Here is a 21,510-nt window from a genome sequence, read left to right as displayed (position 1 = left end):
GAAGTGGCCTTAGTGATTAAGGATGAAAATTACTTCAATGATAACAGAGATTATAGTGAGGGGTGAGCAGGTCATGGACACTTTACGGATAGAATTAAGAAATAGGAAAGGGTTTCAGTTAGTAGCGGGAGTTGTGTACAGATCTGGGAATTTTAACTTCCATACAGATTGCGGTAACCAGAAGAACACAAGTCAGAAAGGGAATGAATTTCTAGTGTGTGTTGGGAGTAGCTTTCTGCAGCAATATGTCCCAGAACCAGCAGGGGGCAGGTCGTATCAGATTTAATAATGAGGAATGAGGCACATTTAGTGAACAGCCGAATGGTGTGCAAACATATATATATTTACATCTTAATATAATCGATTCAATGACGTTTGAAAGGGAGAAACGTGAAACAGCTATTAGGATTCTAGCTTTAGGTAAGGCTGACTTCAATTGGATGAGACAGAGACAGTCCATAGTAAACTGAGCAAATCTGTTAATGGGGAAAATGACAGAAGATCAGTGAGAGGTGTTCAAAAAAATGATTTAATGTGATACAGAACCGGTTAATACCCCTAAGGGACAAGAGCTCTACTTACCCAAAAATACAGCCATGGAAAACTGAGGAGGTAAAAGACAACATAAAACTAAAAGAATCATCGGACAAAATTGCAAAAAGTAGCACAGACCCTGGTGAATGGGAAAGATACAGAGAAGAGCAATGAGTATCTAAACAGATAGTAAGAGGCACAAAAAGAGGGTATGAAAAATAAAACTTGCAAGGGAATTAAAATCAACACAAAGTCCATTGGCAATTCTATGAGGAAAAGAGAGTGGTCAGGAGGAATGTGGGCTACTTGAAAAGTGAGCATGGTGATATTGTCAATGAAAGTAAGGAAATGGCAGACATGTTGAATAGTTATTTACCCTGCATCAGTATTTACAGGGGAGGAAGTGGTCAACATGTCAGACATCCCAAATGAATGAATATTGAATCAGGGACAGGGATTCACCAAAATTAACAGAGGCAAAATGAGAGTGATGAAGAAAATAATGGCAGTATAGAGTAACAAATCCCAAGGGCCAGATGTCTAACCCAGGGTTCCAAAGAAAGTCAGTGAGAACATTTTAGATGCCCCAAATATAATGTTCTAAAGTTTTTTCAGTTTGGGAACATTTTCTTTACTTGTACAATTTTGCACTGCTGTTTAAGAAAGGTGAGGCAGGGCAATCAAGGAATTATAGGCCAGTTAGATTAACATCTGTTGTCAGGAAATTTCCAGAGCCTATGATTAAGGATAAAGTGACTGAACACACTTAAAATTTTCAGCTGATCGCCCGCTCTGTTTACCTGCTCATGACATTTTAATCAAACAGACTAATCAAGTCAGCCTTTATATTCAGAGAACTGAAATATAAGGGGGTTGAAATCATGTTTCAGTTATACAAAGCCCAGGTAGGACCACACCTGGAGTTACTGTGCACCATGCCTCAGGAAGGATTTATTGGCCTCGGAGGGAGAGCAGTGCAGATTTAACAGGATGATACCAGGACTCCGAGGGCTGTATTCCCTAGGATTTAGAAGATTAAGCGGTGATTTGATTGGCATGTTTCAGATATTTTGGGACAGGGTTAAGGACGTCTCCTCAGGGCTAGGCAGTGGAGTGGGAGGGGATGAATCCAATTGTCATGGTCCACATTTGGTTACCAACAATATCGGTAGGACTAGCAAAAAAAATTCTGCAAAGGGAGTATGAGCAGCTAGGAGCTAAATTAAAAGGCAGAGCCACAGAGGTAATAATCTCTGGACTACTACCTGAGCCAGGATCAAATTGGCGTAGGGTAAAAGAGATCAGAGAGTTGAACGTGTGGCTCAAAGATTGGTGTGGGAGAAAGGAGTTTGGATTCCTGGACAACTGGCACCAGTACTGGGGGAAGAGAGAGGTTACTGTAGCAGTACAGGCAATGACAACCAGAATGTGACAGGAAAGTGGAGAGTGTACAAACATATAAGAGTGCATCGGCAAATAAGGTCAGAGTAGGGAAAGATGGTAAAAAGATAGAAATAAAGGCATGCAGCATTCATAACAAGATGAATGAACTGAAAGCACAAAAAGGAATAACTGAGTATGACACGATGGCCATTACAGAGACGTAGTTACAAGGTGATCAAGGCTGGGACTTGAATATTCAAAGGTATGTGGAATTTCAGAAGGACAGGAAGAAAGGAAAAGGGGGTGGTATGGCTCTCTTAATAAAGGATGAGATCAGTACAGCAATAAAATGATTTTGCTTTGGAGGATCAAGATGTAAAATCAGCTTTGGCAAAGAAAAGAAATAGCAATGGAAAGAAGTCACTGGTGGGAGTAGATTATCGGCCCCCTGGCACGATAGGACAGAATATAAATCAAGAAATAATGGGGGCTTGTAAGAAAGGTACTGCAATAATTGTGGGCAATTTTAATCTTCATAAAGCTTGGACAGATCAGATTGGAAAAGGATGAATTCATGGAGTAAATTTGGGACAGTTTCTTAGAACAATACACCTGGAACCATCCAGAGAGCAGGTTATATTAGAGCGGGTAATGTGTAATGAGACAGGATTAATTAATGACCTCATACTAAGGGATCATAACAGGATGGAATTTCACATTCTGTTCGAGGGTGAGAAATGTGGGTCTAAAGCTAATGTCTTAAACTCCCTTTAAAGATATATTCCACTGAGAGAGAAAAGTTGTATGAGAAGGATGCACCATCCTTAGTTAACAAAGGAAGTTAGGGACGGTATCAAATTGAAAGAATAGGCATACAATGCTGAGATTAGTGGTAGGCCAGGAGATTGGGAAAGATTTAGAAACCGCAAAACGAATGGGACTAAAGGCTGGCCAGTTACCTGAACCTGATAGCTTGCATCCTAGGGCCTTAAAAGAGGTGGCAGCAGAGATAATGGATGCATTGATAGTAATCTTTCAAAATGTCTTAGATTCTGAAAAGGTTCCAGTAAATTGGAAAACTGAAAATATAACATAACTATTCAAGAAAGGAGGGAGACAGAAAGCAGTAAACAATAGGCATGCTGACCTAACATGTCATTCAGAAAATTTTAGAATCCATTGCTAAGGAGGTAGTAGCAGAACAGTTTAAAAATCATAACACAATCAGGCAGAGTCAACCTGGTTTTGTGAAAGGGAAATCATGTTTGACAAATTTATTTAAGTTCTTTGAGGATGTAACAAGCAGGGTGAATAAGGGGAAATTAGTAGATGTAGTGTATTTGGGTTTCCTAAAGGCATTCGATAAGGTGCCACATAAAAGGTTATTACATAAGATAAGAGCTCATGGTGTTGGAGGGTGATGTATTAATGTAGATAGAGGATTGGCTACGAACAAGAAACTGAGAGCTGGGGTAAATGGGCTATTTTCAGGTTGGCAAATTGTAACTAGTGGAGTGCCACAGGGATCAGTGCTGGGGCCTCAACTATTTACTATCTATATTAATGACTTGGATAAAGGACCAAATGTATTGCAGCCAAATTTACCAACAAGACAAAAATAGGTAGGAAAGCAAGTTGTGAGAAAGATACAAAAAGTCTGCAAAGGATTACAGTTAGGTTAAGTGAGTAGGAAAAAAATTGGCAGGTGGAATATAATGTGGGAAAATATGAGGTTGTCCACTTTGGCAGGAAGTATAGATAAGCAGAATGTTATTTAATGGGGAGGGACAGCAGGATGCTGCAGGACAGAGGGATCTGTGTGTCCTTATCAATAATCACAAAATGTTAGTATGCAGGTACAGCAAATAATTAGGAAGGCAATGGAATGTTGGCCTTTATTGCAAAGGGGGTAGAATATAGAATAGGGAAATGTTGCGACAACTGTACAGGGCATTGGTGAGTCTGCACCTGGAGTACTGTGCACAGTTTTGACCTCCTTATTTAAGGAGGATATACTTGCATTGGAGGCTGTTCAGAGAAGATTCACTAGGCTGATTTCTGGGATGAAGGGGTTGTCTTTATGAGGAAAGGTTGAACAGGTTGGACTGATAGTTATAGGAATTTAGAAGAATAGGAGGCAACCATATTGAAACACAAGATTGTGAGGGGGTTTGACAGGGTAGATGCTGAGAGGATGTTCTCCCTCAGAGGGGAATCTAAAACTATTGGCGCAGTTTCAAAACAAGGGGTTTCTATTTAAGAGAGAGGAGGAGGAATTTCTTCTCTCAGAGGATCATTAATCTTTGGAATTCTCATCCACAGGCAGCAGTGGAGGCTGGGTTATTGAATATATTGAAGGCTGAGTTAGACAGGTTTTTGATCTATAAGAGAGTCAAGAGTTATGGAGGGCAGGTAGGAATGTGAAGCTGAGAGCACAATCCGATCAGCCATGATCACATTGACTGGTGGAGATGCTCGAGGGGTAGAATGGACTACTGCTCTTATTTCTAATGTTCTTATGTATGTAACAGAGAGGGTAGATAGAAGGAAACTCTTTCTGCTGGTTGGGGAGCCTAGGACGAAGGGGTATAGTCAAAAAATTAGAGCAAGTTCGTTCAGGAATGAACTTAGGAAATACACTTACAAATGGTGGCAGAAGTTTGGAAATCCCTTCCACAAATGTACTTAATGCTGTTCCATTGGTAGTTTTAATTCTGGGATTGATAGATTTTGCTGGGAAAGTTAGGGATATGGGGCAAAGGCGAGTGTATGAAGTTAGGTCACGGATCGACTATGCTCTCGTGAAATGTAGTAACAGGTTTGGGGGCTGAATGGTCTCCTCTCATTCCTATAGTTGTCAGTGTGGCTCTCTGAGCAGCCTCTGAGTCTGAAGGTTTCAGTCCAATTCCACAGAGTTGAACATGTATTGCAGGCTGATCCTTTCAGTATGACACAGAGGCAATGCTGCACTGCTAACACAAAGGTGCTACCTTTCGGATGAGACATTAGCTTCAGCTTCCCTGGACATCCCTGAGGATGCAGCAAGATCTCAATTCCTGAGGCTATCTGCTGTCCCCTTTCCACTGCCAGTTGGGTGAGAACAAGATCAAGAGTGGCAGCCATGCCCTGTTAGGTTTGATGATTATAACTCCTGCTGTACCTGTCCTGGGAGAGTTTGATGGAGACAGTGTAGAGGGAGCTTTACTCTGTATCTAACCCCGTTCTGTACCTTTCCTGGGAGTGTTTGATGAAGACAGTGTAGAGGGACCTTTACTCTGTTTCTAACCTCGTGCTGTCCCTGTCCTGGGAGTGTTTGAAGGGACAGCGTAGAGGGAGCTTTATTCTGTGTCTAACCCCATGCTGTACCTGTACTGGGAGTGTTTGATGAAGACAGTGTAGAGGGACCTTTACTCTGTATCTAACCCGGTGCTGTACCTTTCCTGGGAGAGTTTGATGGGACAGTGTGGAAAATTCTCTGCCTGTGTCAGTGCCCAGACCCTTCAGGTAATCCCTCTACCCAGAGATGAGCAAGTTTGTAAAATGCCCTGCCCGCGTCTCTGCTGGATGTGATTGGTGAACTCACTGGGAATTCCTGACACCAGCTTTAGTGGTCTCAGCACACGGACTGCCCTCAGGGTCCGCAGATTGAAGTGTGTTGCAGCCGTCGCCAGGAGCCTGTAAGCAGAAAGGAAAGAGTTGAAGGTTGAAACGGTGACTGACCACCAGAGGTGGAGAATTTACTGCTCTTCTGCCACAGCTCAGCCACTTCCAAATGATGATAAAGACATTTCTCTTTCTGTAAATATGCAAACGATGTAATGGATACCACTGGAAGTTGAACTGCCAAGTGCTGGGCATTTCTCCCCTGTTACACTGTCTTGGCATATGAGACCCATTGGGATGTAAATTCCTCTTGGGTATCTCGAGGTCATAGAGTCAAACAGGTCTACAGCACAGAAAAAGGCCATTTGGCCCATCGAGTCTGTGCCAATCAAACAAGTACCTCACTATTCTAATCCCATTTTCCAGCACTAGGCCCATAGCCTTGTCTGCCATGGCATTGCAAGTGCACATCCAAATACTCCTTAAATGTTATGAGGGTTTCTGCCTCTACCATCTTTTCAGGCAGTGAGTTCCAGATTCCCACCACCCTCTGGGTGAAAAAATTCTTCCTCACATCACCTCTAAACCTCCTGCCCCATACCTTAAATCTATGCCCCCTGGTTATTGATCTCTCCACCAAGGGGTACATTTCCTTCCTGCCTACCCTACCTATGCCCCTCATAATTTTATACACCTCAGTCATGTCCCCCCTCAATCTCCTCTGCTCCAGGGAAAATAACCCCAGTCTATCCAATCTCTCCACATAACTCAGCACCACCAGTATATCAGCAGGCCATTTGGTGTTCTGTTAAATTATCTTCTCATACATAAGACAGAGAGACTCGTACATAAACCCAAATAGCTGATATCTGGGAAAGAGTTACAGACTGGAATCTAAGTGGTATGCTGCAGTAACCTCCTTGCCCTGCCCTACTCCCCTCGCCAGCTTGGCACGAGCTGAGGAGTGTCCCTTGGGAGTTCCTTTCAGTACTAGCTCATCAGTGCATCTGTGTCTCTAGTTTCACTGATATCGTTCTACTCATCATCAAATGATTTATTAAAAGGTCAGCACTGAGTGAAGCTGCTGAGTTCAACCTTTAATTAGTGCTGGTGACAATGGCATTAGAGAGCTCATGGAACAAGGGGTATTAATCACTCATGATAAGGTGACAATCTGTCCCCGCCACCACCAGCCCTTCACATCCCTCAGTATACCTTCCACAAACACTGCTCCCAGAGAATTGTGCTGATTTCCTTGCCTTAAGTGAGATTCGGATCTCAAATGTCAGCAGCCTGTACATTTGTCCAACCTTTCTCCTCCTCTCCAATTCACTCCCACCTTCACACTCTCCCTGCTCCCTGAAACCTCACCTTGTCAATTTCCAGACTTACCCCACTATCTCATATGTTAACTCATTCCTGACCATAGCCACCGGGACATTCAGCCCTTTCAGTCTGTTTTGGCATTCCATCAGATAATGCCTGATGTGTGTCCTAACTCCATTTTCCCACCTTTGTCCCATAACCCTTGATACCTTTGCACAAAAATAGTCTAATGATCTCTTTTTTGAAAGCCTCAATTGACCCTCAGCATTAACAGCCTTTGGGGAGAGAGTTCCAGAATTCCATTACCCTTCATTTTAATTGGGTGGGGGGGTGGACATCCCTGGCAAGGCCAGCATCTGTTGTCCATCCCTCATTGCCCTTGAACTGAGTGTTGTGAGACCATTTCAGAGAGCAGTTAAGAGTCAACCACATTGCTGGGGTCTGGAGTCACATGCAGGCCAGGCCAGGTAAGGACGACGGATTTCCTTCCCTAAAGGGCATTAGTGAACCAGACGGGTTTTTCTGATAATTGATGATAGTCTCATGGTCACCATTACTGAGACTAGCTTTCAATTCCAGATTTATATTATTTGAGTTTAAATTCCACCAATTGTGGTGGTGGGATTTGAACCCATACCCTCAAAACATTAGCCTGGGTTTTGTGTGAAGAAATGTTTCCTGACATTACCCCTGAACAGTCTGACTCTTACGTTAAAATGATGTCTTCTTATTCTGGATTTAGTCCACCACACGGAATAGCTTCTCAGTCTCAACTCTATCAAATGACTTAATTATTTTTAACGTCTCGCTTGAACTATCCATTCATTGTCCATATGCAATGGAATGCAAACCGGGCCTATGCAATGTGTCTTCATGAATTACATCCTTTAGCCATGGTAACAGGCCACGGAATTGGCTTTACACCCCCAAGACAAGGGAGTCAAGGTTAATGGGGAACAGACGGCAAAGTGGAATTGAGACCACAACCAGAACAGCCATGATCTTATCGAATGGCAGAGCAGGCTCAAAGGGTCAATTGGCCTATTCTTGTTCCTAAATCCTATCTCCTTTCTGAGACTCTACATGGAGTCTAATCAGAGCTCAAAATACTGAAGCAGCACCTTCCCCCATAGCTTTGAGGGATCTGGACAGAAGGTGGGGTTGAGGGATTATGCGAAGAATGTGGACAGGTGGGATTGAGGGATATGGGGAGAAGGTGGTTAGTGGGATTGAGGGACATGGGGAGAAGATGGGTGGGTGTGATTGAGGGATATGGGGAGAAGATGGGCAGGTGGGACTATGGGATATTGCGAGAAGGTGGGTAGGTGATATTGAGGGATATGGGGAGAAGATGGGTAAGTGGGGTTGATGGAAATGGGGAGAAGGTGGGTAGATAGGATTGGGGAATATGAGTGGGGGTAGGTGGGATTGTGGGATATGGGGAGAAAGGAACTGAGTGGGACTGAGTAATATTGAGAGAAGGTAGGTAGGTAGGATTGAAGAATATGGTAGAAGGTGGGATTGAGGGACATGGAGAGAAGGTGGGTAGGTAGGATTAAGAGATATGGTGAGATGGTGTAGATGAATTTGTGGGATTTGGAGATAGGTAGGTATGTGGGTATCAGCGCACCTCTGGAATTCAGCTTTTATGTCCATGTTTGGATCAAGACTGTAATGAGGTCTGGAGCTGAGTGACCCTGGTAGAACCCAAACTGAGCGTTGGTGAGCAGGGTTTTGCTGTGTAGGTGCTGCTCAATAGCACCGTTAATGACACTTTCCATCATTTTGCAAATGATGGAGAGTGGACTGAGGTGGCCAGATTGGATTAGTCCTGCTTTTTGTAGACTGGGCAATTTTCAAACTGCTGGGTAGATGCCAGTGTTGTAGCTGTATTGGAACAATTTGGCTAGTTTTTGAGCACAAGTCTTCAGTACTATTGCCAGAATACTGTCAGGGCCCATAGCCTTTGCAGTATCCAGTGCCTTCAGCCGTTCATTGATATCACTTGGAGTGAATCCAATTGGCTGAAGACTGGAGGAGGCCGAGATGGATCATCCACTTGGCACTTCTGGCTGACGATTGTTGCAAATGCTTCAGCCTTATCTTTTGCACTGATGTGCTGGGCTCCTCCATCATTGAGGGTGGGGATATTTGTGGAGCCTCCTCCTCCAGTGAGTTGTTTAATTGTCCACCACTATTCACGACTGGATGTGGCAGAACTGCAGAGTTTAGATCTGATCCGTTGGTTGTGAGATCGCTTAGCTCTGACTATCACTTGCTGCTTATGCTGTTTGGCATGCAAGTAGTCCTGTGTTATAGCTTCACCAGGTTGACACCTTATTTTCAGGTATGCCTGGTTCTCCTCACCTGCACTCCTCATTCAAGCCAGGTTGATCCCTTGGCTTGATGTTATGGGTAGATTGAGGGATATGCCTGCCCATGAGATTATAGTTCAATCCAATGCTGATGATGATCCACAGCACCTCATGGATGCCCAGTTTTGAGACACTAGCTCTGTTTTATGTCTATCCCATTTTGGATGGTGGTAGTGCTGCACAACACAATGGGGGATGTCTTTACTGATAAAACTTTTCTGTTCATGGTTGATACAACTGAATGGCTTGCTCAGCTATTTTAGGGGGCAGTTAAGAGTCAACCACATTGCTGAGGGTCTGGAGTCACATGTAGACCAGACCGGGTAAGGACGGCAGATTTCCTTCCCTAAAGGACATTAGTGAACAAGAGGGGTTTTTACAACAATCTAGTAGTTTCATTGTCATCATGACTGAGACTAGCTTTATATTCCAGATTTATTAATTAATTTGAACTTGTGTCTCCAGTGCACTAGTTCAGGCCTCTGGGTGACTAGCTCATAAACATTATCACATTGCTACCATCGCAAGATGGGTAAGTGACTAGGTGGGGTTGAGGGGAGCTAGGGGGATTGAGGGATATGGGAGTTAGAGGAATTGAGGGATATGGTGAGATAGGGGGATTGAGGGATATGGGAATTTGGTGAACAGGTGGGACTTACTGACTTGGGTGGAAACATGGATTGCTGGTGGTGATTGCTGTGAACAGAAAGGAAGTTTAAGCTGTTCTCATGGGACTGGAGAATACTAGAGGGACCTGCAATGGATCTAAAAGTAAGAATAGCTGAAATAACCATGGTAAATGACTGTTACTAAACACTAACTGCATTATTTAACATCCTGTTGTCCCTGTGAGAGACAATTCCTTTCATTTTATCTTCCTCTTGGCTTCTCACAAACACCATACGTATAGCAGAAAAACATCTTCTGTTGTTTAATTTTATCTTCTCTTGCCCTGAGGGACATCTGTCAGTTTGAGGGATTTCTTTGAGCATTTTTTTATATGTATATCCTAACCTGGTCATCCTCCTCAGGCATCTCAGGATGTTAAATATTGACGAGGCTTTTGAAAGGCTTCCCCTGGGCTCATTCAGTTTGATGCTCCTTAGAGTGATTATATTTGCCATTTGTCACAGTGTGGCCCCAGGCTGTCTCTCTCTCTCTCTCTCTCGCGTGCTCTCTCAGTTCAGCCTCTCCAATTTACTCAATCTGTGAACTAGTTGATCCAGTTTAAAGACAAACAAATCATTCACCCGAGTCAGAATTTTCAACATTTCCCTTTCTGACGGTCTCACCATCTCTGATTATCGAAGAGGATTCTTCATAGTAAGCCCAAACAAAACCATGGCCCTGCTTGGATTAACCTTAGAACCACGTCATTCCATCTATTTTACGAGTGGTAGTAACTTCTCCCATTGAGCCAGAAGGTCGTGGGTTCAAAACCAACTCCAGTGACTGAAGCCCAGGCCGCTAGTCCCAACGTATTATCGAGAGGGGGCTCATTCTCTTTCAGATGAAATGTCAAACAACATTCCTTCTGTCCTCTCAGATCCTAGAGCAGGGGAGTTCTCCTCTGTACCTTGGGCAATATTTGAGGTAGATGAGTTTGAGGAATATGATGAATAGAAGAGGAAATCCGGGGCCTCCGTTTAATGTCTCCTGCAACAGACAGCACTGCAGTGTCAGCCTGGCTTGGGTACTCATGCCTCTGATGTGCGATTTGAAGCCAAAACCTTCTGGCCCTATGAGGCAAACTGACAAAGCCTAAGAGCAGGCCTCCCAACCAGCACCTTGGGCCAAGAGGTGGAAGGAAGTGGGAGAGCGAAGGGAAGGGCGTGGGAGAGGGAAGGGAATGGAGTGGGAGAGGGAAAAGAATGGAGTGGGAGATGGAAGGGAATGGAGTGGGAGAGGGAAGGGAGTGGAAAAGGGAAGGGAGTGGCAGAGGCAAAAGAATTGTGGGGGAGAGGGAAGGGTCAGGGAGAGGTAAGGGAAGGCAGTAAGAAAGTGAGGAGAAGGGTGAGGGAGAGGGGAGGCAGTGGGAGAGGGGAGGGAATGGGAGAGGGGAGGGAGCGGGAGAGGGGCAGGAGCGGGAGAGGGGAGGGAGCGGGAGAGGGGAGGGAGCGGGAGAGGGGAGGGAGCGGGAGAGGGGCGGGAGCGGGAGAGGTGGGGGGGTGGAGTGGGAGAGGGGAGGGAGCGGGAGAATGAAGGGTGACTTAATTCAATCAGATGTGACCAAGTCTGCAGTCACAAGTGTATAAACCTTTTTTTTACAAGGAAGAATGGTGAGGCTGGAATTTGCTGTTTGTTAAATTATTTAAGTGAATGTGTCATTCAGGCTTGTTTGGGCAATTTACTTTTCCTGTTTCTGAGGATTCTGTCAAAGGGACATAGAAATTACCAGGAACCAGGGACAAGCTGTAACTCGCAGCCTATAACACACAAAGCTTTAAATATACTGATCCCACAATGTCATACCAATCACTGTTTTACAGCTATTTCTTTTTCAATCTCTTTAACTCTTCCCCTCTGCCTCCCATTATATTAATCTTTCTATTGTGTCTCACTCTCTTTCCTCTCTCTTTTGTCTGTCCTCTGTCTCATGTTTCCTTCTATTTCCCTGTCTCTTTCTCTCATTGTCCTCTCTCTCCTTACCTTGCTCTGTTCTTCGTTCTTTAGTTTCCTGCTCCTTGTTTGGTTCTATTTTTCTAACATGCCCCTGTTCTTGGATATATACTGGAAGGGGGAAAACATGCAGTTTATGGAGAATGAGCAGTGGGAATTGGGACTAAATGGATAGTTCTACCCAAGAAATGGCACTGGCCTGAGGGGCTGCAAATCCCTCTTTCTATGTTGCCTCATTTGATGATTCTCTTCCTCCTTGCTTTGACATAAAGCTTTAGCAGGGATTTTATACGGAAAATGTGAACAAAATAATTGGATGGTTACCTGGCAGCCAAGGAGTCTCCATGGCGATCAGCTGCAAGAATTGCAGGCTGCCAGGGTGAGGTGACATTTGAACGACTGGAATGCCAAGAGCCCAGGACAGGGTGACATAGAATATATGTCTGTGCCCCGTAATGACCCCGATCCCCAAATAGTATACGCCTCCCAGTTTCCTGATATACCCCTGTCAGCAATGTTGTTGGTTGGGCAAATAGCACACGTCATTTAATGCTGAGCACTTACCCTCTCAGTAATTGTAATTAGCTTTTTGGCACCTCCCAGAGTGATGGGCGTGAGGTTTACAATAGTTCCCAGTGTGGAGCGAAAACACAGCATCAGTTACCACAAGGATGCTGACGACACCCAACTCCCTCACCATCACCTCTCCCGACCCACTCCACTGTCTTTAAACTGTCAGACTGCTTGTCTCATACCAAGTACTGGATGAGTAGCTATTTCCTCTGACTAAATATTGGGAAGAGCAAACCAATGTTTCCAGCCCCCATCACAAACTCCATTTCTAGCCACCTGCTCCCTGGCAACGGTCTGAGGTTGGACCAGAATATTCACCTCCTCAGTGTCATATTTGGCGTAGGTTTAGCTTCCAACTACATATCCACACAATCATTACAATTGCCTATTTCCACCTCTGTAACATCACCTGGCTTTGCCCCCGTCTTAATTCATCCGCTGCTGAAACCCTCATCCATGCTTTTGTTACCTCTACACTTGATTATTCCAACGCATTAGCAGTCAGCCTCCCATCTTGCACACTCTGTGAACTTGAACTCATCCAAAACTCTGCTGCCACGCTCTAGTGCAGCAAACCCATTCACCTCATCAAAAAACTCCAGCAAGTTAGTGAAACACAATTTGCCCTTAACAAATCCACGCTGGCTGTGGAAAGTAACATTAGGCTAATACAACAACTTGCATTTACATAGCACCTTTAACAGTGTTCCTGTGAAGCACCTTGAGATGCTTTACTGTCAGACAAGTTTGAACTGGACCACATAATAAATGTGTGCACTGGCTCCCAGTTAAGTAGCGCCTCCATTTTAAAATTACATCCTCCCAATCTCTGTATTCTCCTCTAGCCCTCTGAGATATTTGCATTCCTCCATTTGCGACCTCTTGCTCATCTGAATTTTAATTGCTGCCTAATTGCTCAGGGCCCTTAAACCTCTCCACTCTTTATCTCTCATTCCTCCTCTAAGATATTCTTAAAAACCTACCTATTTGACTAATCTTTTGGTCATTTGTCCTAATATTTATTATGTGGTCCGGTTCAAACTTGTCTGACAATAAAACATCTCAAGGTGCTTCACAGGAACACTATTAAAGGTGCTTTCTAAATGCAAGTTGTTGTATTAGCTTAGTGTTACTTTCCACAGCCAGTGTGGATTTGTTAAGGGCAAATTGTGTTTCACTAACTTGCTGGAGTTTTTTGATGAGGCAATAGAGAGGGTTGTGTACATGGACTTCCAAAACACATCTAATAAAGTGCCACACAACAGACTTGTGAGCAAAGTTAGAGTTCATGGAATAAAAAGGACAGTAGCAGCACGGATACGACATTGGTTGGGCACAGTGGGTACTGGTTAATGGTTGTTTTTTGGACTGGAGGACACAGGGCACAATTCCTTCCCTTCCTAACAGCACTGTGGGTGTACCTACACCACATGGACTGCAGCGGTTCAAGAAAGCAGCTCACCACCACCTTCTCAAGGGCAACTAGGGATGGGCAATAAATGTTAGCCCAGCCAGCAAAGCCCACATCCCATGAATGGATAAAAAAAAAAATTCAAAATTTGTGGATGATATGAAATTTGGAAGCATTGTGATTTATGAGGAAGATAGTGTTAAACATTAAAAGGACATAGATAGTTTGGTGGAATGAACAGACAAGTGGCAGATGAAATTTAGTGCAAAGAAGTAATTCATTTTGGTAGGAAGAACATGGATAGACAATATAAATTAAAGGGTACAATTCTAAAGGGCCTGCAAGAGCAGAGGGATCCAGGGGTATATGTGCACAAATTATTGAAGGTGGCAGGACAGGTTGAGAGAGTGGTTAATAAAGCATAAAGCATTCTGGGCTTTAACAAAGGACCACAGAATATAGAAGCAAGGAAGTCATGTGTAACTTGTATAAATCACTGGTTCTAGGGACGAGGGACTTAAGTTACATAGATGGATACTGAGTATCCAGTTCTGGGCACCACACTTCAGGAAGGATGTGAAGCCATTAGAAGATTCACAAGAATGGTTCCAGGGACGAGGGACTTAAGTTACATAGATGGATTGGAGAATTTGGGAGAGTTCTCCTTGGAGAAGAGAAAGTTGAGAGGAGATTTGATAGAGATATTCAAAATCTTGAGGGGTCAGGACAGAGTAGATTGTTTTTATTATTTTACAGGATGTGGGTGTCACTGGCTAAGCCAGCATTTGTTCCCATCCCTATTTGCCCTTGAAAAGGTGGTAATGAACCACCTCCTCGAACCACTGCAGTTCATGTGGTGTAGGTATATCCACAGTGTTGTTAAGAAGAGAGAGAAACAGTTCCCATTGACCATAAGATGTAGCAGCAGAAGTAGGCCATTCGGCCCATCGGGTCTGCTCCGCCATTCACTGACATCGTGACTGACCTGATCATCTATAACTTCACTTTCCTGCCTATTCCCCATAACCTTTGGTTACCTTACTGATTAAAAATCTGTCCATCTCAGCCTTGATTATACTTAATGACCCAGCCTCTACTGCCCTCCGTGGTAAAGAATTCCACAGGTTGACAACCCTCTGAGAGAAGAAATTCCTCCTCATCTCTGTTTTAAATGGGTGCCCCCTTACTCTGAGATTATGCCCTCTGGTCCTAGACTCTCCCACAAGGGGAAATAACCTCTCCGCATCTAGCCTGTCAAGCCCCCATTGCTGGATGGATCGAGAACCAGAGGACACAGAATTAAGGCAACTGACAAAAGAAGCAATGGTGACATGAGGAGGAACTTTTTCATGCAGTGAGTGGTTAGGATCTGGAATGAACTGCCGAAGTGTGTGGTGGAGGCAGGTTCAATCAAGACATTCAAGAGGGAATTGAATTATTATCTGAACAAGGAAGAATGTGTAGGGCTACAAGGAGAAGGCAGGGAAGTGACACTAGGTGAATTGCCCCTTCACGGGGTCACCACAGACACGAGGGCAGAATGGCCTCCTTCTGTGCTGTAATCATTCTATGGCTTAATGATTCTAGGTTTGGGGATAAGAGCATTCAAAATAGGAGCAATAGGCCATTTGGACCTTCAAATCTGCTCTGCTGTTCAATAAGACCAAGGCCAATCTACTACCTCAACTCCACCTTTCCCCATTTACCCCATATGCCTGAATTGCCTAACTATACAAAATTCTATCAACCTCTGTCTTGAATATACTCAAGATCTGAGTGTGTACAGCTCTCTGAGGAAGGGGATTTCAGAGATACACAACCCTTTGAGTGAATTAATTTCTCCTCATCTCAATCCTAATGAGGCTGTGAGCCCTAGACTGAGGTGAGGAGAAATTCCTACACTCAAATGATTGTGGGTCTTTGGAATTCTCAATCCCAGAGGGCTGTGGACTCCCCATCTGAAAGAGTAGCCTCCCAGCATCTATTCCATCAAACTGCTTAAGAGTTTTATAGGTTTCAATGAAATCACCTCATTCTTCTAAACTAAAACTAAGTAACAGTGTAGTTGTGGAGGTTTTAAACTAAACTGGCAGGGAATGGCTCCCAGCTTATAGAAGTAGAAAAGAGGAATAAGGTGCATAAATAAGTGTTGGGCAGTTACTAGGGAAGGAAGTAGTGCCATGTAGGAACAGACTAAGAAGGACTAAGAAGAATACAAGGACAGGTTTACAATTAATATATGATTGTAAGTGCACAAAGTGTGGTGAATAAGGTCACTGAGCTACAATAACCCTGTGGGAGTATAATGTGGCAATAATGGAAATGTGGTGAAAATGGTGAGGACTGTGTGCTTAATATTCAAGGATATAAAATGTTCTGAAAAGATAGGGAGGGAGAAAAGGGAGCTGGGGTGACAGTACTGATTGGGGGAGAGATTGTGGTGTTGGAAGGAGGGGATGTCCGTGAGGGGGAAAAGACAGAATCCATTCGGTTAGAGTTCGGAAGCAAAAAGGGGATGATCACATGACTGGGAGTATTCTATAGACTCCAAATAGTGAGAGAGAGATAGAGGAACAAATCTGCAGGGAAATGACAGGGATGGGCAAGAACTATAGAGTGGTGATATTGGGAGGGACTTTAATTACCCAAATATCGATTGGGATAATGTTAGAGTAAAGGGGAAGGAGGGAGAGGAATTTCTGAAGTGTGTTCAGGAGAACTCCCTCAAGTATAATGTTTTTGTCCCAACTAGAAAGGATCATAAGAAAATAAAAAAAATAGCACCAGGAGCAGGCCATTCAGGGAGATGGTGGCACAGTGGTGACTAGTAATCCAGAAGCGACTAGTAATCCAGAGGCCCAAGCTAATGCTCTGGGATCATGGGTTCAAATCCCATCATGACAGCTGGTGGAATTTGAATTCAATGACTAAAACCTGGAATTGAAAGCTAGTCTCAGTAATTGTGACCATGAAATTATCATCGATTATCAGAAAAACCCACTAATGTCCTTCAGGGAAAGAAATCTGTCGGTCTGGCCTGCATGTGACTCCAGATCCACAGCAATGTGGTTGACTCTTAAATGCCCTCTGAAATGGCAGTTCAAAGTCAATTAGAGATGGGCAACAAATGCTGGCCTTGCCAGTGACGCCTATATTCCATGAAGGAATTGAGGAAAAAATAGTTGTCCTATCAATGCTCTTCCATTCGATAAGGTCATGGCTGGTCTGATTGTGGCCTTAATTCCACTTTCCTGTCTGTCATCCATAACCCTCATCAGCCAAAAATCTGTCTAACTCAGCCTTGAATATATTCGATGACCCAGCCTCCACTGCTCTCTTGGGAAGAGATTTCCAAAGATTAATGACCCTGTGAGAGAAGAAATTCCTCCTCACCCCCCCTCTAAAATGGGAAACCCCCTTATTTGGAAACTGTGCCCCCTCATTCTATATTCACCCATGAGGGGAGAAATTCTCTCAGCATGTATCCTGTCAAGCCCCCCTCAGAATCTTATATATTTCAATAAGATCACCTCTCATTCTTCTAAACTCCATTGAGTATAGGCCCAACCTGCTCAACCTTTCCTCATTAGACAACTCATGAATCAGCCTTGTGAACTGCTTCCAACGAAAGCATATCCCGCCTTAAGTAAGGAGACCAAAACTGCACACAGTACTCCAGGTGCAGTCTCACCAATGCCCTGTAGAGTTGTACTTCCCAACTTCAATACTCATTCCCCCTTGTAAAAAAGGCCAACATTCCATTTCCCTTCCTAATCACTTGCTGTACCTGCATGCTAACTTCTTCTCATTCATGTACCAGGACACTCAGATCCTTCTGTATTGTTTGCTGTGTCTCTCCATTTAAATAATATTCTACATTTGTATTCTTCTTGCCAAGGTGGACAACCTTACATTATATTATTCTCCATCTGCCAATTTTTTACCCACTCACTTGACCTATCTATATCCCTTTGCGGACCCTTTGCATCATCCTCACAACTTACTTACTTCTTTGAGTCATCAGCGCATGTGGCTACAATACAGTCTGTCCCTTCATCCAGCCATTAACGTAGATTGGGAACATTTGAGACCCCAGCACTGATCCCTGTGGTACTAGTAACAGTTTACCAACCTGAAAATGATCCATTTATCCCGACTCTGAGTTTCCGGTCAGTAGTCAATCCTCTATCCACATTAATATATTACCCCCAACACCATGAGCTTTTACCTTGTGCGGTAACCTTCTATGTGGCACTTATCGAATGCCTTTTTGAAATCCAAATACACTACATCTACTGCTTCCCCTTTATCCACCCTGCTGGAGGAGGCAGTGCTGGATCTGGTGCTGGGGAATAAGATGGACCAAATATTTGTGAGAGAATAATTGGGTAAGGGTAATCATTGCATCATAAGGTTTAGGTTAGTCATAAGGTATGTGGAGAGGCATTGGTGCAGTAGTATTGTCACTGGACGAGTGATCCAATGATCCAGGGTAATGCTCTGGGCATTGGGTTCGAATCCCACCACGGCAGATGGTGGAATTTGAATTCAATAAAAATCTAGAATTAAAAGCCTTAACTCTATTGTTGATTGTTGTTGAAAACCCATCTGGTTCACAAATGCACTTTAGGGAAGGAAATCTGCCATCTTTACCCGGTCTGGCCGATATGTGACTCCAGACTCACAGCAATGTGGTTGACTCTTAATTACCCTCTGCACCACTCAGTTGTATCAAATCGATACAGATAAGTCAATAAGAAATGAAACCGAATGGGCCACCGGGATCGACCTAAGCACCAGAAATAACAATGGCAAAAGCAGCCCTGTTGACCCTGAAAAGTCCTCCTTACTAACACCTGGGGGTTTGTGGCAAAATTGGAGAGCTGTCCCACAGACTAGTCTGTGACTTGGTCATCCTCACGGAATCATATCTTACAGATAATAGATACCACCATCACCATCCCAGAAGAGGTGGTGGCACAGTGATATACAGTCAAGAGGTAGTTGCCCTGGGAGTCTTCAACATCGACACCAGGCCCCATGAAGCCTTATGGCATCAGGTCAAACATGGGCAAGGAAACCTCCTGCTGATTACCATGTACCACCCTCCCTCAGCTGGTAAATCAGTGCCCCTCCATGTTGAACACCACTTGGAGGAAGCACTGAGGGTGGCAAGGGTGCAGAATGTTCTCTGGGTGGGGGACTTCAATGTCCATCACCAACAGTGGCTCGGTAGCACCAATACTGACTGATCTGGACGAGTCCTAAATGACATAGCTGCTAGACTGGGCCTGTGGCAGGTGGTGAGGGAACCAACAAGAGGGAAAAACATACTTGACCTCATCCTCACCAACCTGCCTGCCGCAGATGCATCTGTCCATGACAATATCAGTAGGAGTGACCACCGCACAGTCCTTTTGGAGACGAAGTCCTGTCTTCACATTGAAAATACCCTCCATCGTTTTGTGTGGCGCTACCATTGTGCTAAATGGGACCAATTCCAAACAGATCTACCAGCTCAAGACTGGGCATCCATGAGGTGCTGTGGGCCATCAGCAGCAGCAGAATTGTACTTGAGCACAATCTGTAACCTCATGGCCTGGCATATCCCCCATTTTACCATTACCATCAAGCTAGGGGATCAACCCTTGTTCAATGGAGAATGCAGGAGGGCATGCCAGGAACAGCTCCAGACATACCTAAAAATGAGGTGTTAGCCTGGTGAAGCTATAACTGGACTACTTGGGCACTAAACAGCATAAATAGCAAGTGATAGACAGGGCTAAGCAATCCCACAACCAACGGATCAGATCTAAGCGCTGCTGTCCTGCCACATCCAGTCGTGAATGGTGATGAACAATTAAACTACTCACTGGAGGAGGAGGCTCCACAAATATCCCCATCCTCAATTATGGAGGAGCCCAGCACAGCAGCGCAAAAGACAGGGCTGAAGCATTTGCAACAACCTTCAGCCGGAAGTGCCGAGTGGATGATCCATCTCAGCCTCCTCCGGGAGTCCCCAGCATCACAGATGCCAGTTTTCAGCCAATTTGAGTCTCTCCACATGATATCAAGAAATGGCTGAAGGCACTGGATTCTGCAAAGACTATGGACCCTGACAATATTTTGGCAATTGTACTGAAGACTTTTGCTCCAGAACTTGCCACGCCCCTAGCCAAGCTGTTCCAGTACAGCTACAAAATTGGCATCTACCTGGCTTTATGGAAAATTGCCCAGGTATGTCCTGCACACAAAAAGCAGGACAAATCCAACCCGGCCAATTACCATCCTATCAGTCAACCACCAGTAAAGTGACAGAAGGGGTCATCAACAGTGCTATCAACCGACGCTTGCTTCACAATAACCTGGACACTGATGCCCAGTTTGGGTTCCGCCAGGACCACTCAGCTCCTGACCTCATTACAGCCTTGGTTCAAACATGATCAGAAGAGCTGAACTCCCAAGGTGAGTTGAGAGTGAATGCCCTTGACATCAAGGCAGCATTTGACCGAGTGTGGGATGAAGGAGCCCTGGCAAACTGGAGTCAATGGGAATCAGAGGGAAAATTCTCCGCTGGTTGGAGTCATACCTAGCACAAAGGAAGATGGTTGTGGTTGTTGGAGGTCAATCATCTCAGCTCCAGGACATCACTGCAGGAGTTCCTCAGGATAATGTCCTTGGCTCAACCATCTTTAGCTGCTTCATCAATGACCTTCCTTCCATCATAATGTCAGAAATGGGGATGTTCGCTGATGATTGCACAATGTTCAGCACCATTCATGGCTCCTCAGATACTGAAGCAGTCCATGTCCAAATGCAGCAAGACCCAGACAATATCCGGGCTTGGGCTGACAAATGGCAAGTAACATTCACGCCACACAAGTATCAGGCAACAACCATCAACAACAAGAGAGAATCCAACCATCACCCCTTGATGTTCAATGGCATTATCATCACTGAAACTCCCACTATCAATATCCTGGGGTTACCATTGACCAGAAACTGAACTGGACTAGCCACATAAATACAGTGGCTGCAAGAGCAGGTCAGAGGCTAGGAATCCTGTGGTGAGGAACCCACCTCCTGACTCCCCAAAGCCTGTCCACAAGACACAAGTTAGGAGTGTGCTGGAATACTCTCCACTTGCCTGGGTGAGTGCAGCTCCCACAACACTCAAGAAACTTGACACCATCCAGGACAAAGCAGCCCACTTGATTGACACCCCATTCACAAACATTCACTCCCTCCACCACTGATGCACAGTAGCAGCAGTGTGTACCATCTACAAGATGCAATGCAGAAACTCACTTAGGCTCCTTAGACGGCACCTTCCAAACCCATGACCACTACCATCTAGAAGGACAAGGGCAGCAGATAAATGGGAACACCTAATACAGGCAGGAATTATACAGTAAATGGCAGAACCCTTAAGTGCATTGATGGGCAGAGGGATCTGGGTGTACAGGTCCACAGGTCACTGAAAGTGGCAATGCAGGTGGATAAGGTAGTCAGGAAGGCATATGGCATGCTTGCCTTCATTGGCAGGGGTATTGAGTATAAAAGCTGGGAAGTCATGCTGCAGCTGTATAGAACCTTGGTTAGGCCACACTTGGAATATTGCGTGCAATTCTGGTCACCACATTACCAGAAGGATATGGAGGTGTTGGAGAGGGTGCAGAGGAGGTT

General features: G+C 44.5%; 1 protein-coding gene across 1 annotated transcript in view; it reads right to left on the bottom strand.

Moving 5' to 3' along the window:
• The window catches only part of LOC144692683 (putative voltage-dependent R-type calcium channel subunit alpha-1E), a 902,642-nt gene that overhangs the window by 431,032 nt on the left and 450,100 nt on the right, over positions 1 to 21,510 (bottom strand). The window contains 1 exon segment of the mRNA XM_078561778.1: positions 5,501 to 5,592. Within this exon segment, the coding sequence (XP_078417904.1) occupies positions 5,501 to 5,592 (92 nt within the window).

Source organism: Cetorhinus maximus, chromosome 17, assembly GCF_964194155.1.
Source record: "Cetorhinus maximus chromosome 17, sCetMax3.hap1.1, whole genome shotgun sequence".
NCBI classification, from domain to species: domain Eukaryota; kingdom Metazoa; phylum Chordata; class Chondrichthyes; order Lamniformes; family Cetorhinidae; genus Cetorhinus; species Cetorhinus maximus.
This window is presented reverse-complemented; position numbering and strand designations above follow the sequence as displayed.